The 21,682-nt window shown below is 44.2% G+C and overlaps 2 protein-coding genes across 5 annotated transcripts in view; one reads left to right on the forward strand and one right to left on the reverse strand.

Moving 5' to 3' along the window:
* Nucleotides 1-218: 218 nt before the first annotated feature.
* NDUFB7 (NADH:ubiquinone oxidoreductase subunit B7) lies at nucleotides 219-5,710 on the forward strand. Of its 2 annotated transcripts, XM_061616615.1 has the most exons (4): nucleotides 219-455; nucleotides 1,961-2,048; nucleotides 3,002-3,170; nucleotides 5,478-5,710. In XM_061616615.1, exons 1-4 carry the CDS (start codon nucleotides 429-431, stop codon nucleotides 5,578-5,580), a joined length of 387 nt encoding a protein of 128 aa, XP_061472599.1. In that variant the 5' UTR covers nucleotides 219-428; the 3' UTR covers nucleotides 5,581-5,710. The 2 variants fall into 2 exon arrangements, with proteins under 2 accessions (XP_061472599.1, XP_061472598.1); XM_061616614.1 differs by lacking the exon at nucleotides 1,961-2,048 and having other exon boundaries at nucleotides 248-455.
* A 1,764-nt stretch (nucleotides 5,711-7,474) lies between these two features.
* Nucleotides 7,475-21,682, reverse strand: part of TECR (trans-2,3-enoyl-CoA reductase) — a 43,520-nt gene continuing 29,312 nt past the window's right edge. For 2 of the 3 annotated variants that reach the window (XM_061616611.1, XM_061616610.1), the window contains 11 exons: nucleotides 17,958-18,009; nucleotides 17,187-17,231; nucleotides 16,648-16,751; nucleotides 16,434-16,549; nucleotides 15,643-15,748; nucleotides 15,304-15,376; nucleotides 13,362-13,405; nucleotides 12,670-12,727; nucleotides 11,338-11,426; nucleotides 10,381-10,426; nucleotides 7,475-9,238 (listed from right to left, as the gene is read on the reverse strand). In XM_061616611.1, coding sequence (XP_061472595.1) covers nucleotides 9,111-9,238; nucleotides 10,381-10,426; nucleotides 11,338-11,426; nucleotides 12,670-12,727; nucleotides 13,362-13,405; nucleotides 15,304-15,376; nucleotides 15,643-15,748; nucleotides 16,434-16,549; nucleotides 16,648-16,751; nucleotides 17,187-17,231; nucleotides 17,958-18,009 — 861 coding nt within the window. In that variant the 3' untranslated portion in view covers nucleotides 7,475-9,110. Of the gene's footprint in view, nucleotides 9,239-10,380; nucleotides 10,427-11,337; nucleotides 11,427-12,669; nucleotides 12,728-13,361; nucleotides 13,406-15,303; nucleotides 15,377-15,642; nucleotides 15,749-16,433; nucleotides 16,550-16,647; nucleotides 16,752-17,186; nucleotides 17,232-17,920; nucleotides 18,010-21,682 lie in introns of those variants that run through there. The other variant, XM_061616612.1, reaches the window with a different exon arrangement.

The following is a 21,682-nucleotide window of genomic DNA, read 5'->3' on the forward strand; positions in this document are numbered from 1 at the left end:
CAAAAACTGACTTAGAAAAGAGCAGAAACAACTTGTACCAGTCGTTTTGCGGCAGATAGCTGGTGCCCAATTACAGTTATGTAAAACATAGGGTTTTTTCTCCACTGATTTTTAAAATGAGTTCTTACTTCCGCCCCAGGAACATTTTAAAAATGGCTTCTTAAAAATGGTATGTAGAGGTAATATGAGATGGTTCTTTCTATACGTTTCACTGCTCTTTGAAAGTGGCATTCAATTGTTACCGGAAGTCTATTCAATCAAAAGGGTTATTTCCGCTTCCGCTGGGGGAAGGAAAGAGCGAAAAATAGCAGGAGGAGGAGAAGGAGGGTCAGAGACGGTAAAGATGGGGGCGCATTTAGCTCGCCGGTATCTCTGGGACGCAGAAGTGGAGCCGGAGCCGTCGAACATGCCCGCCTTCGATCCCCTGTATGGCTTCCCTGAGCGCAAGGAACGCGGTGAGCTGAGCGGGTCGGGAGGAAAGAAGGTCACCCAGCGTTTGGCTCCGCTCCTCGGATCCTTAACCTATTGTAGCCCGTGAGCCTAACCCGGTCCGGCCCCTTTGCTGTGAGAGCCCGCCCACTCAGCCCTCACAACCACCCTGCGAGGTAGCTTTTCTTTCCTTGTCCTAGTCCACCCCCGCAGGTGTGTGTGTGAAGTGGAGCAGATCCCTCCTTCCGAATAGGTATTTCAGACCCGGACTGCCTCTTAATATGGCAGTATCACTGGAGAACCAACGTGGTGTAATGGTTTTTAGAGCATTGGTTCTTAACCTTTTTGAGAATCTGATGAAAACTATGGACCCCCTCCCCAGAAAAAAGCCCATAAACACATACACACAAAATTTTGCCTACAATTAATTTACTGCACAGGAAATTTTGGGAGTTTTTTTGTGCCCAGTTTGTAGACCCCGCTAAAGCCACAGGTTAGGAGTGTCAGATTAGGACAGGGGAAGCTTGTTTCAAATCCCCACTGGGCCATGAAGCTGACTGGGATATATCCTGGGCTAGTGCCTACCTCCAGGGTTACTGTGAGGATAAAAAGGAGGACCATGTTCACCTTCCTAAGCTCCTTGGAGAAAGGGTAAAATAAAATGTAATAAATGAGATTAAATCTGTGCCTCAAAAACCATAACTCCATTTACAAACCTCTCCTATAGTACAAATGGCTAGTGTTACTGGAATGTCCATTTATTTATTTTATACATCTATTTCCCATCTTTATGGGAACACAGCCCACAGAGTATACCTCCCCCATTCTAGCGTGACTGGGATTGGAATTCTGTCCACAGATCACATCTGTTAGTGGCCAGGTTGCTGATCTCTTGCTCAGGGAGCTGACAGAGGATTCTGTGGCTTTAATGCAGTGGGTTTCCAGCTATTAGCAGTTTATTAAGGTGTATTAGCTTGAGGTGCTCCGAAATATATCCTTGTGGTGTATCACTGTTTCTAGAATGTATGAAGTGCTGCCTTTTGAGTTTTGATACAGATTTTAGTTAAACTGGTTTTATGATGATTCTATTTTGTGATTTTTGTGCCACCCTGAGTTCCTGAGGGAGGAAGACCAGGATAGAAAACAAATTAATTGCTATGATCTCTCTTGCCATCAAACGTTTTTGTTCAGCCAGATAGGGAGTCTTCTTGGAGCTTGTCTCTCAAAAATCCCAAAACCCACTATGGGGAAGATGCATAAGTATATATGTATGTTATTGATGATGGAGCAACGACACCGAAGGTATCTTGAGAGCACATCTATTATGTCTACTGCAGGGGTTGCCAACTTTTTTGGACTGGAGGTCACATTTCAAATTTTGAGTGTGCGCTCAGGGCACCAGTCAGAAAATGGCTGACATGAGGGCATGGCATAACACAAAATTAGAGCATAGTCACAATGAAGCTTTTCCGGTATTTATATTTTTGTATAAGAAAATGCTTGACCTGTTGAATTTCTGCTTGTCATACAGCTGTTAAAGACACAAGAACCCTGTTTTTCCCTAATGCCAACCTTAAACCCAAAGCCTAGGCTGCCATCCTGTACCCACTTACCTGGAAGTAAGTCCCATTAAACAAAAGGAGAATTACTTCTGAGTAGACATGTATACTACTATATTGTTAATACAGTGAATTTTTAATGAGATCCTGGTTGTTAGTTCCTACAAAACAGGAGACATGCCCAAGGCTCTTTGCAAAGTTTTCATATTTGCCTTTGAGGGGGGAAAGGGGGATTCTTTAACATTCACCTCATTTAGTGCGTATTATTATTTGCAGAAGATAACATCTAGGCACTGCCTGATTACAGGTGAATCCAGCACAGGAGAGATGCATCCTGGTTACTAGGGGAAAAGGAAGGGCAACTGTGGAGATCCCAAAGACTAGAAAAAAAGACAGAAGCAGGAAAAGTGCACTAAAAGGGAGGCCGAAACAGCAGTTCTTTAAGAGCCCAGGGATTCCTAGTGCCTGGTTTCCAAACAACTCACTTACCAATCATAGCTCCTCGTCTAATAACACTGACAGGCAGAAGCAGCCAGGCTGGCTCATTTCACAGAAATTGCTTAGAATGGTACCTGCACATTTTACTCTATAACTTTCTTCCTCAGATTCTGGGCTACCTGCTGGGAGTACCACTGAAGGCCTTTGTGGGCACCATGGCATCAGCAGGCAATGGGTTGGCAGCTCCTGGTACAGCAAAGTCACAATGCATTTGTTTAAATATGCTTAAATAAGATTTACGGTAGTGCTAAACCTGGGGCAAAACCTCTGTATTCTTGCACTGGTGTGAACAAGCTGTGATTGCTATATCCACCACTATGTGGACAAGTACTTGGATTTATACTGGTATGGCCTATTGACTTTAATAGAACAGATGGGCTTCCAAAGGTCATAAGTCACTACCATTCCTTTTGTTAGCATCAGAATTTCAAACAGGTTGATGATAGTGAAGAGCTTCTGTCTGGATCTTGATTTCTCTGTATCCATCTCATCCACTTCCATTTTTCCTCATACAGTGATGATAGCAACACAGCAGCAGATGAATGATGCCCAGCTTCCTATGAAAGACCGGGATTATTGTGCCCACTATCTCATTAAGTTTTTGAAGTGCAAACGTGACAAATTTCCAAATATCTTTGCATGCAAACATGAGCGTCATGACTGGGATTACTGTGAACACCTGGAGTAAGTTGGACTTTCCCTTTTTCGTTGTTGCCTTTAGTCTTCTTCATTCTGTAAACTACCCTTCCAAGTTGGCCTTGGAGATGGTCTAGAAAACCACTTGCTGCAAACACTCCTGTATCACTCAGAGAAACTTCACCCACCATAAGAATTCAGTGAGACTAACAAGTAGCATGTGGGGAAGTTATTGTGTCACAACCCCCATGGTGTGGGTAAGGGGAAATCTTACGTGGTAGTCTGTTAACTATTCTTTCTTAAGTGAGCTTCAGTTTGGCTTTTGAGTTTCTTTGCTCATAAAGTCACTTATGCAAGTCCTTCAAGGTAAAGTCAAGTCTAAACTAGTAAATATTTTTAACGGCATTCTCTCCTGACATTGGTTGGGGCACTAAGTTGAGATGCTGTACTGGTGCCTGGAGGTAGTGATAGGCTGCATGTGGGCCAATAAATTGAAGCTGAATCCTGAAAAGACAAGTGTTATGTGTCCAGAGTTCTCATGGCTGGGGGGTGGGGAGATGGCCTGTTCTGGATGGGGTTGCACTCTCTGGGGAGCAGCATTGGGGGTTTTCCTGGATCCAATAATGGAAGTTCAGGTGGCCTCAGTGGCTAGGAGTGCCTTTTTCCAGCTCTGGCTGTTTCACCAGCTTCAATCCTTTTGAACAGAGATGACTTGGCACCAGTATTCCATGCTCTGGTAACTTCCACATTACTTGCAATGCACTCTACATGGGGCTGCCCTTGAAGATGACTCAGAAACTTCAACTGGTCCAAAATGCAGCAGCCAGATTACTGGCTGGGGTTCCCTTTAGATCTCATATAACCTGTTATAAAACAGCTGCATTGATTGCCAGTTTATTTCTGGGCCCAATTCAAGGTGCTCACAATAGCGTTTAAAGCCCTAAATGACTTAGGTCCCAAATATCTGAAAGACCGCTTCCTTTCCTACAGACCCTCTCAGGTGTTGAGATCAGCAGAGGGGACCCTTTTAGTAGTTCTGCCACCCTTGGAAGCTCGGGGGGGGTGGCTTGGGACCGGCTGCGTAAGATCCTGCCGGCCAGCAGAACGCTGGTGGTGGCTGCAGCCGCAATAACAAACCCCACCGCGTTGTACTGGCAGGACTGCGATGGACCTGCTGGCCAGCTGATCACCGGGGAATCCGTGCTGGATACAAGCTGCAGGAGCCGCAAGGGCAAAAAACAGGGCTGTGGCGGGACTGGCTGCGTTGGATCCCACTGGCCAGCAGCTCACTGGCGGTGGCTGCAGCCGCAATAACAAACACCCTGCCACATTGTACTCACTGCACCAGGACAAATTAGCCACGGCCACAACCTCCCATAGGCCACTGCTGTCCTGCCCCGGTAGGGTCGCAGAGAACGAGGAAGGGGGCAGCCTCTGAGGAGCTAAATTCAGGTGCCCCATTGCGCAGCCTCAACAAAGGCTGAGACGGGCTCCCGACCACGCAAAGACAAAATGGCGCCCGTTCACACCAAAAAACTTTTTTAAAACTTAAAGGTACAAAAATGGGTTAAAAGGGGACAAGACAATAAAAGGGGGGGAAGGGAAACTTCGGCTCTGTAGCCCCGGACAAAGAAGGGCAAAAGAAAAATCAGGGAATTAAAAAAAAAAAATGGTAAGAACTCATGTGGAGAGTAGTTCTGATGCATCTGCCTTGGACTAGGACAGGAGATGAACTGGGGTCTGCAGGCCAGCAATCCCCCCTCGGGCTGCAACTTCAGCCCATTTCCTGTCCTTGGACTCAGACGACAGACTACTACCCACGCACGTGATGGACTGGCATCCAGTAAAATCACCTTTCAGCTGAGAACCAATGGTTCATTCTCTGTGGTGGCCCCTAAGTTGTGGAACTCCCTCCCCACCTAGGTGCATGCGTCTGGCAACTTCACTGTACAGTTTTAGGCAAATGTTGAAGATGTGCCTCTTTATCCCGGCCTTTGACGCTTATGTGTTTTTAGGACCCATTGTATTTTGGGACTTTAGGTTGGTTTTAAACTGTTTTTAATGTCGAATTTTAACATTGTTGCAACCCACTCTAGGACCTTTGGACGAAGGGCTGTTAAATAATAACAGAAATTAAGAGTGCCTCACTGAGCCCTTATCAGCAGAGTCTTAATAATGGGTGCATAAAGTGGTATCTATCTCTTGGTGCAAATAAAAGTCTGCAAGTGTGTGTTTAACTTACATGAAGGATTCAAACCAACTAGTATTTTCTAGCCTAGAAACCATGGAATATGAGGATGGTTTGGTAAGGATCAACTGCTCTGAAACACCCTGCCCTTGTGTGCTTTCCTATAGCTATGTCATGCGCATGAAGGAATTTGAACGGGAGAGGCGCTTGCTGACTCGGAAGAAGCGCATTGAACAAAAGGAAAAAGCAGCAGCTGCAGCAGCATCTTAACTAGCTTCAGTGTGCCTCTCTTCCACAAGAGGCTTGTGGAATCTGCCGGGTCTGTTATGTGGAAAATAATAAAGACATTATCCTGTGGTTTGCCTGAAATTATATGAAATAAACTGCACTTGAACATTTAGGACTAATGAATGCTTCTTAGCTTTTAAGGTTTGGATTTTCTCATAGCAAAGACTGCCGAGTTGTATTCCCAATTTTAAGAAGGAATTGGATCTGACTGCTAGGTTCCAATCCCCCCCCGACCTCATTACTCTTATTTGTAGTGATCATCTTTAAAAGAAGGGATGAAGATGTCTCCTTTCTGAGTTGTTGGATGTATTGACTAATGAAAAGGTGCAGAGACAGAGACCAGGGTACCAACTGCTGTGTGTGTTTTAACTGCTAGTCTGGGTATGCACATAGCTCATGCTTTTAACCTTTGTCATTCTTTTCCTGAAATCGCTTTTTGGGTGCATGGGGGGTCTCAATGATATAAACTTTCAATCCATTTTTGCCTAGTGATCATTGCTTCTGAGTGTGATATTTTGCTCTGCATACAATCACAAGGAGTTACCACACCCACCAGATGGCAGGAGGTGGGCAGGGTGTGGCCTACCTGAAGAAGCCAGACAGCACCAAAACTATGAAAGCTTTTGTTAAATCAACCTTCCTGAACTTAGTGTCCTCTCGATATTCTGGACTACAACTTCACTGGCCAGGCTGACTGCTGGAAGTTGTAGTCCAAAAGATCTGGAGGACACAAAAGTTGGGGAAGGCTGTATTAGGTCCTGGTTGAAATATGGCTATAGGTTTTTCTGAGCAACAATTCAACTAAGGTGTGGGTGGAAAACCTGTCAGACTCCCAACTCTAATCATCCCTGGTCATTGGCCATGCTGGCTGGGGTCTTGATGGAGTCCAATAAACAGATGAGTGGGCCACAAATTTCCTATTACTGCAGTTTATGAACCCTCCACTGGTAGGGCATGACAACTGCCTAAAAAGTTAAACTATAAATGCCACTTCTTAGTGCAGAAATCTATAGTAAGAAACCTTTGCACTTAGGCATCTTAGTGCAGCAGGTTATCACTTTGCTAAAACAGTTTGAAGTTCTAAACAGACAAACTCAAAACACAGGTTCCTTTTCCAACTAGCTCAGAAATTAAAGATAATAAGGATTTGTTTCTCTCACAGGATTCTATGCTTCTAGTGCCCTTGTATCTTAATCCACTTAGGCTGCAATCCAATACATGTCTACTCAGATGTAAGCTCCACTGGGTTCAATGTGATTTACTTCCCAGGTAAGTGTGTACTGGATTGCTGCCTTAGCCTAAATTGAGAAAATACTTGCATATTTGCACTTTTTTGTTTAATTTTCAGTGAAGTAATACTCCTGCCAATGCATAGCTAGTATATATGAAGTTAACAAAGCATGGCCTGACAAACTTTTTTTAAGTATTGGATATGCTCATGGTAGATTCAGAAACAGCTGTTAGCCAGGATAATCTACAGCTTGTTATCAGCTTTTGGGTTACGCCGCTTGTGAGGTTCCAAAGTAATCTTACTGATCACTTTCAACAACTCATTGTTGAGCCAACATGTCATCTGTAACTCATGAATTGCTCAAAGTAATATTCAAGTGGTGAGCAGGCTTTCAAGAACTTCCATTAGTTAGCTTATTTATAATTCCAAGCTTTTGATATCTATTGAATTGTAGCAAGGTGCAGCAGTGCAATTGCCACTTCTGAGCTACCTTCTGCTTTTTAGCATCTTGCCTCTCTTAGACTTGATAGTCCAATATGAAGCAGAGTATTGCTCTTCCTTTTCACTAGGCTGCGTTGCACAGAGCAAGGCAAGACTCCAGTGCTTCTGCATTTAATTATATGGTGCTCTAGAAAGAAACAGGTCTGGGGGTTGGATTATTTTTATTGTTGGAATTCCAAGAAGGAAGAAGGTTCCACATGAAACAGACCATAGCAAGTCAGTGGCTCATTTAAACAGCTGCCATGGAGCCCAGCAGGTTTCCAGTATCTGACTACTCACATGCAGCATAAACAAAGACTACTGCAAACTTTCGACCTGATCCTAGGCATGTTTACTTAGAAGTTTGCACTGAGTTAAATAGGGCTTGCTTCCAATTAAGTTTTCACAGGATTGCAACGTCGGTGACATTAAGACAAAATGGGAAAGGAGAAGCAAGTTCCACTCAGGAAGGCTGTCAAAATTTCTGTAACACTGAATTTTCCCCATAGTAAGACCTTCGGGCCTTTCCTCTCTTTAGGGACTTGAAACAGCCACTAGCTATCAAAGAATTCCCACTCGGCCCCAAGAGCCTCAATGCAGCTGTAGGTACAGCTTTCTCTTGCAGAATTCTGACACCATTAGCAGTTTTGATACCACATATATGGAACGAGCAGGAGTGAGCCTGATGTCCAAAGTAATGCATGGAGTGGCAATAGAATGGCAGCTTATGCAAAAGCTTTGTTTTTCACAACCTCATTTCAAGGACCTCCTCTTCCAGCTATACAAGGCATAACTTGACATCCTAGACAGTATATGCTTCACATGTGGGCTGAGGAGGGCTGCTGAGTGCTAACCCGAATCCATTCACTTGCCAAAGGAGGTGCTGGCTTGCACTGTGGATGGTACTGAAGCCACCCATATAATGTGTCGGCTGCTCCCTGGTCACACCTAACATGCCCCCTTTGCCTCTATAGCAGTAGATAGATTCTCTGAAAACTTTCCAAATCTTTCGCATCTCACAACCTACCCTGCTTGCCTAGAATTATATAATCACAACTGCACTGGAAGAGAAGAACACACCTGATGTTGCTGTTCATATCATACTTCGCTTTGGGTTTCAGGTACCAACACCTACTTTTGGAGCAAGGGCCAGAGGATGCACAAAGCCATGCTGCATAAGAGATGAAGACAGTTTCATCTGCATCAGTGCTACTCCCTCCAGAAAGCTAGGAACGTTCAGAATAGGGAAGCATTCCAGAAAGAGCAGTGGCAAAGTAGACTTATGCCATACCAGTATTTGGCACTAGGGGGCTCACTTTGTCAAGAAGAATGCTCAAAGCTGAGCTAGGAGACAGCTCCTAAATTACACTGATGAACTATACTAGAGCCTAGGCCTGCTCTCCTAAGCACTAGTGGGGGAGATAATAGTTTTCACCTTAGGCCAGGTGCCAGCTGCCTAGATTTAGCTTTTGGAACCTGCTCCTGCAGACTTGGGACCCAGCTGTTGCTTTGTTCTCTTGAAAATTTGACTGTTCCCTTTGCTGAAGCTTTTGACTTGATGGGTGCTTTGTAGGAAAGGCTGCTCCCAACTTCAGAAAGGCTTTGGAATGGGATAAGGACAAAAGGTTCTGTGGGGAGGGGGCAGCAACTTACAAAAGCAAGGAAATCCCTACAGCTTCCCTCAGATCACAGTGCAGGCAGCAAGAGGAAAACCTCATTTTAGAATCCAATATCACCTGCTCACAAGGTAAAAAACAGAAACAGAACCATCCGCCCAGACCTAGCGGCAAGTGCCTCCAGCTCAGAGCAAGAAAGGGACAATGGGTGAACGCAGTGGCGGATAATCCCGGAACTCCTTTAGATAACTTCGGTGTTTCCCCTTTGCCCAGATCGTCATTTGGATAAATCCAACCAAGGAGAACAGAGCCACTGTTGTCAAAGAAGAGAGAGTTACATGTCATTAGTATCTATACAGGCCTCCATACTTTCTACTCCCTATATCCCTCTTAACATACTCGATGTTAGCAACTGTACAAGGTGGGAAACTACGAACAAAAATTATGCTGACAGTACACTCAAGCTGGAATATCAAGCCACTCTACAACAGTCTAGGATTCTGATAGCAGTACTTGCCTTGGGCTACATTATCTAGAGCAGGGATGGGAAACTAGTGGCCTTCCCAGCTGATGCTAGCCTACAACCAGACAACTGGTGATGTTGATGGGCTGATAGGAGACTGGAAACAATTGGAGGCCCACAGGTTCCCCATTCCTGATCTAGAGTCAGAATTGAAAAGAGGCTTGCAGGACATCAAAACCAACTCTGTCTGCTGCACAAAATCCAGAGCTAAAGCACCCTCAGTAGATGGCTGTCCTGTATATGCCTGAAGTCTTCTGGTGAGGGAGAGGTTTCCCTACCCCCAGGATTTGGTCAAACTTCTTACTGTCAAGTCATTTTTCCTAATGTTCAACCAAAAACTACCTTCCTATAACCTGACCATCAGAAAACAGGATCTGCCTTCTATGGAACAGTCCTTCAGGAATCTGAAGAGTGCTATCTTATTTTGTCTACTCTTCCCAGTTCCTTCAATCTTTTATCACAAGACTTTCTATACCTGGCTATCTTTGTTGCCTCCTGAAAGGAGTGGAGAGAATTGTTGCACTGCCTTCGTGCAAGCCAGTGCAAGACAAACCTCTCTGCTCACAGGTCAGTGTCTCGTTTGTGACCTATGTTTACCAAAAACCCCACCTTACCCATGTAATGCAACACCTATAATCTCAGCAAGCAGTGTTAGGCGTCTACATTTCATATGGAAGATATTTCCCCCTCCTTAGCTTAATTAGCATCTTCACTCTTTCACAGACAATTCCCAAGTGTGATCCTGTTCTGGATAGCCAGAAGACTGGAGTCCTGGAAAGCCTTCTCAAACCTGGTGCCTTCCAGATGTTTTGGACTCCAACTCCCATCAGCCCTAGCCAACATTGTCATCAGTGATTCATGGCCATACCATTATGCCCTACAAAGTATTGGTTAAGACTCAACATCTTTGTTAAGTTCAGGCCATGACTTACCTGGAAGGCACTGAGTCATAATGGCAAAGCCAATCCAGGATCCCACCTGGAAGAGAAGGAAAAGAATAGGTCAGGATTGTGGCAGGCAACGCAGATCCTTCAGATGAATAATGTGTTCCTCAGCTATGGTGAAATAAAAAAATCAGTAGCTTTTTTGGATGCTACTCACAGGTATAAGAAGGGACCAGAGCCTTGCTCATCCCTAAAGTATATTTCTGTACTTGCAGTGAAAGCAGACTTCTGGAGCAGATTGTTCCCCCTTAAGACATACCTGCCTGACAAATTAGTTGGTCTTATATACTGGATTTAGGTCAAAGGCTGTTGTGTAAGTAGAAGGAAGTGGCTGCCCTACTTACAACTCAGAGAAGGAATATCAACATTCACCGGAGTACAACAGCCACAGTTAAAATGGGTCTGGAATTTCTCAAATGGGTACTCAATGCCAATCTGATACCAAATGAGTATCTTACTGCAGAAAATAAGGGATGAAAAGTGTACATAGAGCAAGCGCTCAAGGTGTCAACTAACTGCTCAAGGCACATTATGAAGCAAGATTAAAACACTCTTATTTCAACAAACATTAAGGTTAACCCAATGTTCCCTCTGCAGTGCCATATAGGACAGAGGACCTCTGCTGGTTATACAAATTCGTTTTAAATTACAACTGGCAAGCAGCATATCAAATATTTGAATATGAAGGACGAAAACTAAACCAAAACACCAACATCCTATGTAATGTTCAGGAGCCACATACACACGATGTCCTGGATGAATAAAAGTTCGCCATTCAGTCAAAAAACAGGTCCAGAAGGAAAAATTAAGCACTCAGGGTGGCTGTCAAGCAGCTGCTGCTCCTGCCACATACTGAATATAAAAATGTGTACAGACCAAGATACATGGGGCATCTTCCACATTCAAGCATCTCTAATGTGTTGTAAGGCTTTATCCTGTTCTCACCTCATAGGTATAATTAGGACAGGAGACCAGCAAGAAAAGCCACGTGAAGGGGTTCTTGGTAGGATATGGGATCTTCCTGGCCTTGGAACCTAGGGAGAGAATTAAGAAGAATTTGATTTAATTCATAAAGAAAGTAATGCACACCTTTATTCTACACATGATATTGTTTTCTCTACTGAAAGGTATGGCAGCTGTGGTATACGAGGATGCCTTTTGGTGGAGCCAACTTGTTCAACGGGGACTTTATTCTACTTCCTCCTCACAGGCAGCTCCACGAAAAACTGCTACCCTCATCATCTTAAACTCCATCATGGCTTGAGGTATTTGCAGACACCACTGCATGGGGTCCTGCACTTCAACTATTTATTTCACCAGAAAGATGTGGACCAGAGGCACCCTACATCTTAACTGAGAGCCGCCTGAACGCAGTCCATCAAAGAAATATGGCATCTAAATTAATTTAGCACCTCTCTCTGACATAATGAGTGATATCCAACTAATGTGTTCCGTCAGTGCAAGGATTTCCACTTGCACAACAGAACTTCCTCCTCCTACTCTCCCCTGCATGCCCCCTAAATCTGTTCTAGGGGTTCCCCCAACCCTCCAGAGCAGATCTGGGTTGGAGGCAGGGAGAGAGTTCTGTTGTGCAAGGGTATATTCTTGCACTGACAAGACACATTAGCTGGTTACCACCCTATGTTCTGGCTGAAACCTATGAAAGAATTTTACAGAAAAATGGTCAACTAACAGAATCTGTCAAGATATTTTAGTATAATGTCTCCTCCAACAACAACAAAAACCAGCTGGATGACATGACTTCTAGGGCCCCTTCAAGTAGGGAGGGTGTGTGCGTGTGCGCGCATGTATGCCTACACACACAGAATGAAAAATGCTGGAGAGTATCAGCACTAAGTAAAGATATCTATGGCCTCAACAACCCCAGCAAAAATGGGGGTGAGTGTATGGGTCTGACAGAGAAGGGAACTCTTGTAAAGGCATGGGAACAAGCTTCTAATCTACATATCCCCTCATTCCTCTTGGCTGTTCCTCAATCCCTATTTGCACCTATCTTATCCTCTTTATCACACACCTCCTTTGCTATCTTCCACTCAAACTTTTCTTCCTAAAAAATCCCCAATAACATAACCTAGATTCTGCAAAGCACACCAATAGTGCATGAATGAATCATGCAAATTTACACAGGCACTGAAGGAAGTCAAAGACTATCTGCACAGAGTCTCATCAGTCATGGGCTGGCCATAAGAGTAGATCCTAATCGTGCTGCTCATCTGCCTCCTGTTTTAGCACTCCAAAAGGCCCCTCTGTACTCACCAGCAGGGCGCAGGTTCCGCAGAGCAATATGAATTGAGAAGTTTCCCAGCTGACAGAACTGCAAGAGGAAACAAAGCCAGTGACAACATACACATACAAAGAGACCAACCACCAACCTCACACAGCTCTCCCTACCACCACGTCTCCTTGGGGAAGGGACCTATCCTCCCAATTCTCTGGAAAGTGCCAAGTACATAGATGGTGCTAGCAAGAACAGAAGGCGGCAGCCTGGTCTTAACCACAGCAGAAGCACAAACAGGAAGAGGAGGAGGAATTAGTTTCTTTCTCTCATCACGAGTTTGGGCACTTCTTATCAGACTCCATTTTTTCAGTCACCACCTGAAACCACATAGCAACTTTCTATTATGTGGGGGAATCATTACAGTCTGAGCAAGATCGAGCACAGAAAAACATCAGCCTGTGCAGGGCCTGGTCTCATGCCACAGATAGGTAGCCCTGACTGTTGCACAGCTGTGTTTCTGCAGAAATAACCCCTCAGATTTATATCCTTGCCTCTGCATGGCTGAACTTCCATCCCAAGTCTGCCTATAGTCCCAAATCCCCACATACCCAAGTCTCTCCTGCCCCATTTTCTGTAATCTCTCTCTACACATGCACGCGCACACCTCCCTTTAACCCTACATTGGGGCTGTTTTTACACCCCCTATCCTTAAGGATCTACAAATTCTTACCAGAAATATGATAAGTGCCAGTTTCACTTGTTCGTGTCCATATGCTAAAAGGGGAGGGGGAGAGTGAGAAAACAGAAAACATTAGGACATGAGGGTAATTGTGGCAGTAGGAACAGCTAGTATGTTCCTATAGGAAGTAGATTCTACACTGACAGCAGAACTCAATGGTGTTTTCCAGAATGGAGGACTTATGATAGCTGCTACAAATATGTCTGTGAAGGCATGTATAATGGAACTGGAGTAAGGGAAACGAAACTGGGAGAGGAGCTGCAATCAGACTTCACTTTGTCATTGCAGAGACATCAGTGCCTTCTTCCTCCCTTTGTTTCTTTTAACCAGATACAGGGCATGAAGGACAAAATCATAAAATGAAATGTTAAGAGACAATTGGTATGTTTGCCCTTTAAAAAATCAAGGGAGAAGATCTGCTGTCACTTTTTACAAACTTTTAAATATTTTTTGAAAAGAGACTAAACCCAGCAACATGCTTTACAGGCACAACAATGAAATGGGATCAAACTGGGCTTGTGTGCAGTAAGTCCAGAAAGTTACATTCGAGGTTAAGTAGCTATGATATGCTAGTCTGTTGAGATGTTAAAAATTAATCTAGACCTTGGAGTAATTTATACAAACGGGAGATAGGATATAAATATAAACAATATTCTGCCTTTAATCCAAGGATCTCAAGGCAACGTACATGTCACCCTCCTTTTTTTAATTCCTCAGAGCAACTTTGTGTGGTACGCTAAGATGAGAGTGTGACTGACCCAAAGTCACCTGATGAGTTTAACAGCTGAGTGGGAAATTTGAGCCTACACCTCTCCAGTCCTAGTCTGCCACTGTTAACCACTATGCAAAGAAAGACACACCCACAGAGCAGCCCCATCCCTTCACATATCTGCATGAGCCATTGTTCTGTGTGCCTTCTCACTGGAAGGATGCAAATCCCAGAGCAGTGGCTCATGAAGAGATGTAACATGCTGTGTCCTCTGGTGACAGGTACCATGTCTCCATGTCAGAAATAACTGAATGATCTAAGCATGCGACAGAATTATCCACCCTCAGCAGAGGGCAGCAGGAAGCAAAGGCCAGGGCTACTACCTCGCATGCAATTATTTAGTTTGGAAAATCTTGGAAAGGGAAGGGGGAAACTAAAGATTTATCCCTTGGGGGAAGAACATGTGGACTGTGCGTATCACTGTAGTTCAATGCTTATCTTTCCTTGTGTAAAATAAAAAAACTGAATCCTGCTAGGAATAGGAAACACATGGATAACTTATTCTGCCTCTCAAAGAGCTATGTGGAGCACTGGAGACCTGCTTTCTGATCTCCTGGAAATCCTGATTGGCTCTAAGCACATACTCACTGCCTTCCTTTGCTTTGACAATTTAAGCCGCAAGCCTATCTTTGTAACAATAAGCCCTATACATTTTAGTTTTAAAAAGAAATGAAAGATGAGATTCTGATGTATCGTTAGATTTTTGCACTTCCCAGACTAACAGAGTTTACACAGCCATGGTCGTCGTCCTGTTGATATGCTGGATTGACCAATTAACACCTAAACAAATCAGCAGCACGCTATCTCCTGTGCCAAGAACCAATGCTGAATACAATGTGATACTCTTCTGGTAAATTCAAGGCAAGAAAGATTAATCCCATTAATACTGTTTTTATTATTTTTATAATTGTTTTTATATTGTTTTAAATTTTAAAATTGTGTTTTAAATTGTTTTTAAAATATGTGTATCAAATTGTATATTTGTTATAATGTTTTTGATTGCTGTAAACCGCCCAGAGAGCTTCAGCTATGGGGCGGTACACAAGTGCAATCAATCAATCAATCAATCAATCAATCAATACTAAACTGCTTAAAAGGCCACTTGGACTCTTTGCCCAGCACTAACCACCAAGATCCCAGCTTCCCCTTCTTTTCCAGGCTCACCTGGTGGAGTATACAATGGGTGATTGATGTAGTATGCCATCCAGGCAGCAAAGCCCCAGTAATAAGTACAGTTCTGGAGAAAGAAAAGAAACACATATGGCTCTCTGGTTAAGCTGTAGCAAAACAGGGATCTGCCAACTATACCAACTTCATAGCCTGAGAAAGGCTCAAGCAGAGGATGAGGCCAACCCTCCCCCTCATTTCTATGAAGATGCCCAAGGCCATTTGCTACTTAAAAACCACAGGTAGGTCTTCTGAGGGCTGCCCTTTGCAGCCATCACATTGCTTGTCCTTTCCTGATGCTGCTCCTCCCCTAGCTTCATCACCAGCACTGCTCACCTTGAAGATGTTACGTAAGGGCATTGTGCCATGGGAGAACCTATGGACAAAGAGGGTCTCCAAGAGGCGCTTGATGTAGTGGAAAGAGTGACAAATGCAGGCCAAGCTGGGAAGGAAAAAGAGAAAGCAGGCAGAAGAGGAGATTATTATAGCAGTGAAATCTTCCAGAGAAATACAAACACACTTCTGTCACAGCTAAGCAGCAACTTCAGTGAGGACGGTTAAAACCAAGCTTTCCACAAGTCCTCCTGGTGTTATGCTTTGAGCTTTCATATTTTAGCCAATCAGAAGGACTACTTGCAGGCCTTTGCTGATCAGCCACTGCAAGGTGTTTAAACTAGCAGAGTCAGGTCAATTGTTCTAGAAGAAGTGTTAACCTAAAATCCTGCCACAGGAACAAATGCATGGGGATGTTTGTGATATTTTGTAATAAAAAAATTAAAAATGCATGGGAAAGCTATGGAGCACTCAATATTGTGTCCAACAGCCACAGATAATTCAGTACGCAACCCTGTTATCTTCTGCCAGCTGATGTACTGCTTCTAGAAATGCCGATTGTAGTTCAGAGAACCTAGGACACCATTTTGGGAATGAAAGGTTCCCACTCCAACAGCAGGATGCAAGAAGGGTGAGAGGCCAAACCAACAAGGGAGGAAGTAAAATGGGACACATTTTTCTTCCCATTGACTATCCTTGGTGTGGGCTCAGATCCCCGCTAAATTAGTGGGAAGTATTCCAGTACAAGCTAAACACAAAAAGCAAAATGCCTACCTTGGCCTGCACATACTTACTGTACAACAGAGTACTTGCTGGAGGAGAAGTCATACTTATGACCATAGATGAAGGGTACCCGGAAGTAAAAGAGCAAGTAGATGAGCAGGGGTCCAGCATACTCTGTGAGGAACACCTGACAGGAAGAAGGCAGGACGAACGGAGAGTAAGAAAAACAAGGACATGGGAAAGCTGGGGGGAGGGGTCCCGTGGAGAAGGAAGAGGAGCCCTTACCGTTACCCAGCTGATTTGTGCTCCCAAGTCTCGAAAATACAGTGTTGCTGTGGTGCCCACCGGCAAGTTCTGAAGGATGTCTTCATCTTTTAGAGACTTCCCCTCTGCAAGAAAGAAGAAATCAAAACGATGCTCCAGTTGCCTAGGCACCTTGACCGGGACACCAAACCAAATGGCTCCTTCTTTGGTTACATTTCAGAAAATCTCTGGCTGCCTGACATCCAGAAAGAGGAAGCCACAATTGGGGGTGGGGGTAGCTCCAAAAGAGATGATGGATGCTTAATGATGGTCTCATTTCACAATAATCTGGACATCCAAGAAATGACTGGTTACACAAACTTTCAAACATCCGCCTCATAAGAATTCCCAAGGCCAGAAATTCCCACATCCATTGCATCCTATGATTAAAGACTTAGCAACCCCATATGGAGTCTGCCAACCCACTCCCAGCCACCCACCATAATTTCCTAGCTAAGACAAGCTACCTACAAAAAAGAGACACCAAAAGTATAAGAATGCTTTCTAAAATACCAACTTACTAGGATCCAGTCGCAGAGACTGCCGGGCTGGATACCACTGAGGATCTGGGAAAAGAAAAAAAGAAAAAGAAAGCTGTTAAATACTGAGTCAGGCCAGTGGTCCATCTAGTTCATTGTTGTTGACAATGGCCTGCACTGACTCCAGGGTTTAAGTCCCAGCCCTAACTGGAGATGTTCCTTCTTTCAGCGGCAAGTAAAAGAAAGACATCTATGTTTTATTGTTCCTTTACTGTATTTTGTATATTGCTGTTAGATGCCTAGAGCGCCATTTGGTGGAAATGCAGGATACAAATTTAACTATTAACTAACAAACACACACATCTGGAAGTACACACACTAAATCAAGAAATAAGCCAACATAGAAAAAAGTAAACTAGCAAGGTCAGGTCAATTGCTTAATAGGTTAATAGCTTCCTTTCTCAAAATCTGTGGAGATAAGAATGAAAGTTCAGAATCGGAAGCTATCACCCTTTCAGAATTTGTTTCCGATTAGAAGAAAAACTTGAGCCAAAATAGTATTTTCAAGGCTTCATTATTAAAGTGACATTATGTGTGTTTCAAGTGGCAAGTTTTACTCATTAAGGAAGTAGTTCAGCACTTTTGACTCTGTGTTTTCAGCTCTATCCCTCCTTCCCTCTGTGGGCTGCTCCCATTGTGAAGACGAGGATATGACATGGGGGAAAATCCAAAGGGTCCGTGCTGGTGTGTGTGTGTGTGTGTGCGTGCGTGCGTACCGCAGGAGTCACACAAGGAAACTTGTTCCATACATACGGGACTTAGTGAAGAGGTTCTTGATCTCCGCTATGGTAGCATTAGGCTCAACCTGAAAGAAAACAAAAGGTGATCAGGGAAAGAAAGCACAACATCCTGCATGCTTAAAGAGTGAGCAAAGTTCAAGCCCCCTTGATCCAAGGGTCTTCCCTGGCAATCATGCTAGAAGAATACTATACTTGCATTATGTGAGGACTAGAGAAATGCCATCACAACAGCTACCACATCCAACATTCAGCCCAGGAAGGGATAAACCAACTATACAACCAGAAAATACAAGAACAGTGGGGAAACGGCAGACATGCCCATCGCATCCCTGGAAACATGACCAGCAGCAACTAAATCAGGGACTATGCCGATGCTGCTGCCAACGTGCCACTCACACATGGAGGGAACCAATAAACTCACAATGACAGGGATACAGACACACACCCCAGTCTTACCCCACACACAACATGCAGGATGACTCCACAGCACCCCTGCTCCATCAGTCCCAGTGGCTCAGCCAGCTACAGCAAGCCGTTTAATCCCCTTATGTTCCTCTCAAACGCTGTTTTGTGAGTACTGTACAGGCAAAGGGAAAAGAGATGACACACCAAACAGGACCTGCACAGATCCTTGGGCAGGAAGCCTGCAGAGACCACACATAGCCCTTCTGGGACAGGGTTCAATACCCACTCAGTGAGAGAAAATATCCTACTCTAGTAGACAAGAGTCTGGGAAGCAGGAAATGGGAGATCAAATTCCACTAGGGGAAAGGGGGTGATACTGGCAAGGCTGGCCCCATGTCCTATGAATGCACAGGGTCGAGGGTTCTTGCTTTTTCCCTTTATCTGTTTCTACTCAGAGTCCTTATATGTTGAACGTTAATTCACCTAAGCTCACAAGTTTCCATCAGCAGTTGTCTAATAGTAGGTGGATATAGTTAGAGACCCCTGTGATGCCCCTTTATTTTGATAACTGTAAATATGGTAAGTGCAGGTTTATTAAAGTATACATGGTAAGTGGACTGAGTGAGAGGGGGGAGTACATGGGCTAGAATGCTGGAGAATGCTGTATGATGATTGGCTGAGCGTTTGAGTGGCTGAAGGTATAAATGAGAGGATGACAGTTGAGAGAGGGTCGGTTGGTTGTGGAGTGTGGATTGGAGTTGGTTGTGGGTTGGATTATATTTGGCTGGTATTGAGGCAGATTATATATGACTGGAAATAGAAAGAGTAACACAATATATGAAACCATACGCTTGTTAAATATACCTAAAGTAATCTTGTTATTTCTTGGTGTTTATAAATAAATATTTTATTGGTTTACCAAAAGCCTGATCCTTGGCTGGGGCTTGCACAGACCAGAAGGGTGGGCAGGGTAATTACCAAGGTTGGGAAACAGTATTAATGGTGGCAGCAGTGAAGAGATAGTGTATCATCAAGTATCCAGGGCAACCCAGGGCTGTATGCTTTATAGGCACAAAGATACAGGGGGGTTGTGGCCTGAAGGTGCACCCAGACACAAAGTAACAATAAGCCAGAAGGGGACTAAGGCAAAGTCCTAAGGCAATATTGTGAAACAGGGAGTGGCTGGTGGTGCTGCCTAGCAGTGGGATCTTGCGAGATCTGCCCTAGAACCAGTGAGAGAACAAATAAAAACCAGGATCCTGACTGGAGGGACCTGACAGGTGGCGGTCTGAGGTGGGATCCTCACAACCCCACCAAAGATTTCTTGGGTCTTGGGAGATACTAGAAATTTTCTAATTGAGAGTCAGGCTTCAGACAGCTGAATAGTCTAACGTATGCTATTTATTCATATTTTGCACACTACAGCTATTAAAATGCATTCTAAGTGGCATTAGCCATCATAGCAGAAACAGAAAATGAGAATACAAATCATTCATTCATTTAACATCAAAGTATAAGACCTTGAAGGTACAACTTCCTTTGTTAGTTACAATAGATGAAAGAACCGAGTTAAACTCAAAGTCTTGTTACAGAGGCAAAGGTACAAAGTACATGGAAATACATCTCACCCATCAGATGACATGGATGGTATATCACTCCTGCAATCTTCGACCCACTCCAGCTGGAAATGGGTACTGAATAGTAAATGATTTGGCTTTTTATATACTTTCTAATCAGAGAGGGGGCATTTTCCCATGGTCTTATCAGCTGTGCTGCGTGGCCATGTTTACTGTCTCTCTGTGCCATCTACTTGAGATGGCAACTGTAACTAACCAACCCTTTTATCAACAGTTAAGTGACTGTTGTGGTGTTAACCATACCATATAAGAAGTTCCTCTTATTCATTTATATCAGCCAGAGTACATTGGCCGACTGTCTAGATGCCTTATTTCTCTGCATTTTACTACAGGTATTCATAGGGAATTTACTGCTTTACTCGAAAAGGGGCAAAGAAACCCTTTCTGAGAACATTTTTTGCTCTATTGATGTAAGCAGACTATATATGCTATTACAGGAATAATAAACTTTAATTAATTAATTAATTAATTAATTGGTCGCCCATCTGGCTGGCTGTCCAGCCACTCTGGGCGACGTACAAAATAGGCATACAATACCTAGACATTAAAAATCTAAAAACAATGAAGATAAAATCTAGCCAACCCCAAAAGCCTGCCTGAAGAGCCAGGTCTTCAAGGCCTGGCGGAAACTCATCATGGAAGGGGCATGGCGGAGATCATTTGGGAGGGAGTTCCACAGGGTGGGGGCCACAACTGGAAAAGCCGTCTCTCCAGTCCTCACTTTAAGGCTATATGGGCTCAGCCCATTACAGGAGCAACATGCCCCACTTACTTTTTACATGCATCAGAACTTAAAAGCAGCCCTGTTGGATCAGGACAATGGCCCATCTAGTCCAGCATCCTGTTCTCACAGTGGCCAACCAGATGCCTATGGGAAGCCCACAAGCAGGACTTGAGTGCAATGGCACTCTCCCTTCCTACAGTTTCCAGCAACTGGTACTCAGAAGTATTCTGTCTCCGACCGTGGAGGCAGAGCTCAGCCATCATGCCTCGTAAAAACAAAAGGTCCATGCCAGGAACAAGAGAGATAACTTGAATTCATACTGCTAACCCAATAGAGCAGTTACCTAGCCACTTAGCAGCAGGCAGGAATCAAAACCTCATGGGGCACCTGTTCTTCCCACAGCCTCAAAGACCTAGTCCTGAGCACCAGGAGCATAAGGGCTGCAGGACAAGTTTTAGGTGGGTGGAACAGATGTTGCTGAAATACGACTCTATCATCCCTGACTACTGACAACACTTGCTGGGGTTGATAAGAGTTGTAGTTCAGCAACATCTGGAGGTCCGAAGGTTCCCCACACCTGTTTTATGCCCTGGAGGTAGGAAAGGGATGAGACGCTCCCTACCCAGGGACACCCGAGTCAATCAAGAGAAGTGCTGCACAGACCAACAGCCTGGCTCCTGCATGGGTCAACCAGCTGAATTGGCCCAACCCCTCCAGCAGCAACTCATTTGACTATACCCCCTGCCACACACACACACACCCTGCTATTTTGGATTCAGTGCCTCCCCCTGCACATCATGCTTTCTTTGCCAGCTCTATCCCTGCGCATCTCTTCTTCTCCCTCCTCCACCACAGTTGCTTCATACATAGTCATTTTAATGATTATTCTGCTTTTAATGGTTTTTAAATGTTTTTGTATTTCTGTGCACCATCCTGATACTTTCTGAAAGGGCGTTATATAAATACTTTTAT

Source organism: Rhineura floridana, chromosome 3, assembly GCF_030035675.1.
Source record: "Rhineura floridana isolate rRhiFlo1 chromosome 3, rRhiFlo1.hap2, whole genome shotgun sequence".
Taxonomy (NCBI): domain Eukaryota; kingdom Metazoa; phylum Chordata; class Lepidosauria; order Squamata; family Rhineuridae; genus Rhineura; species Rhineura floridana.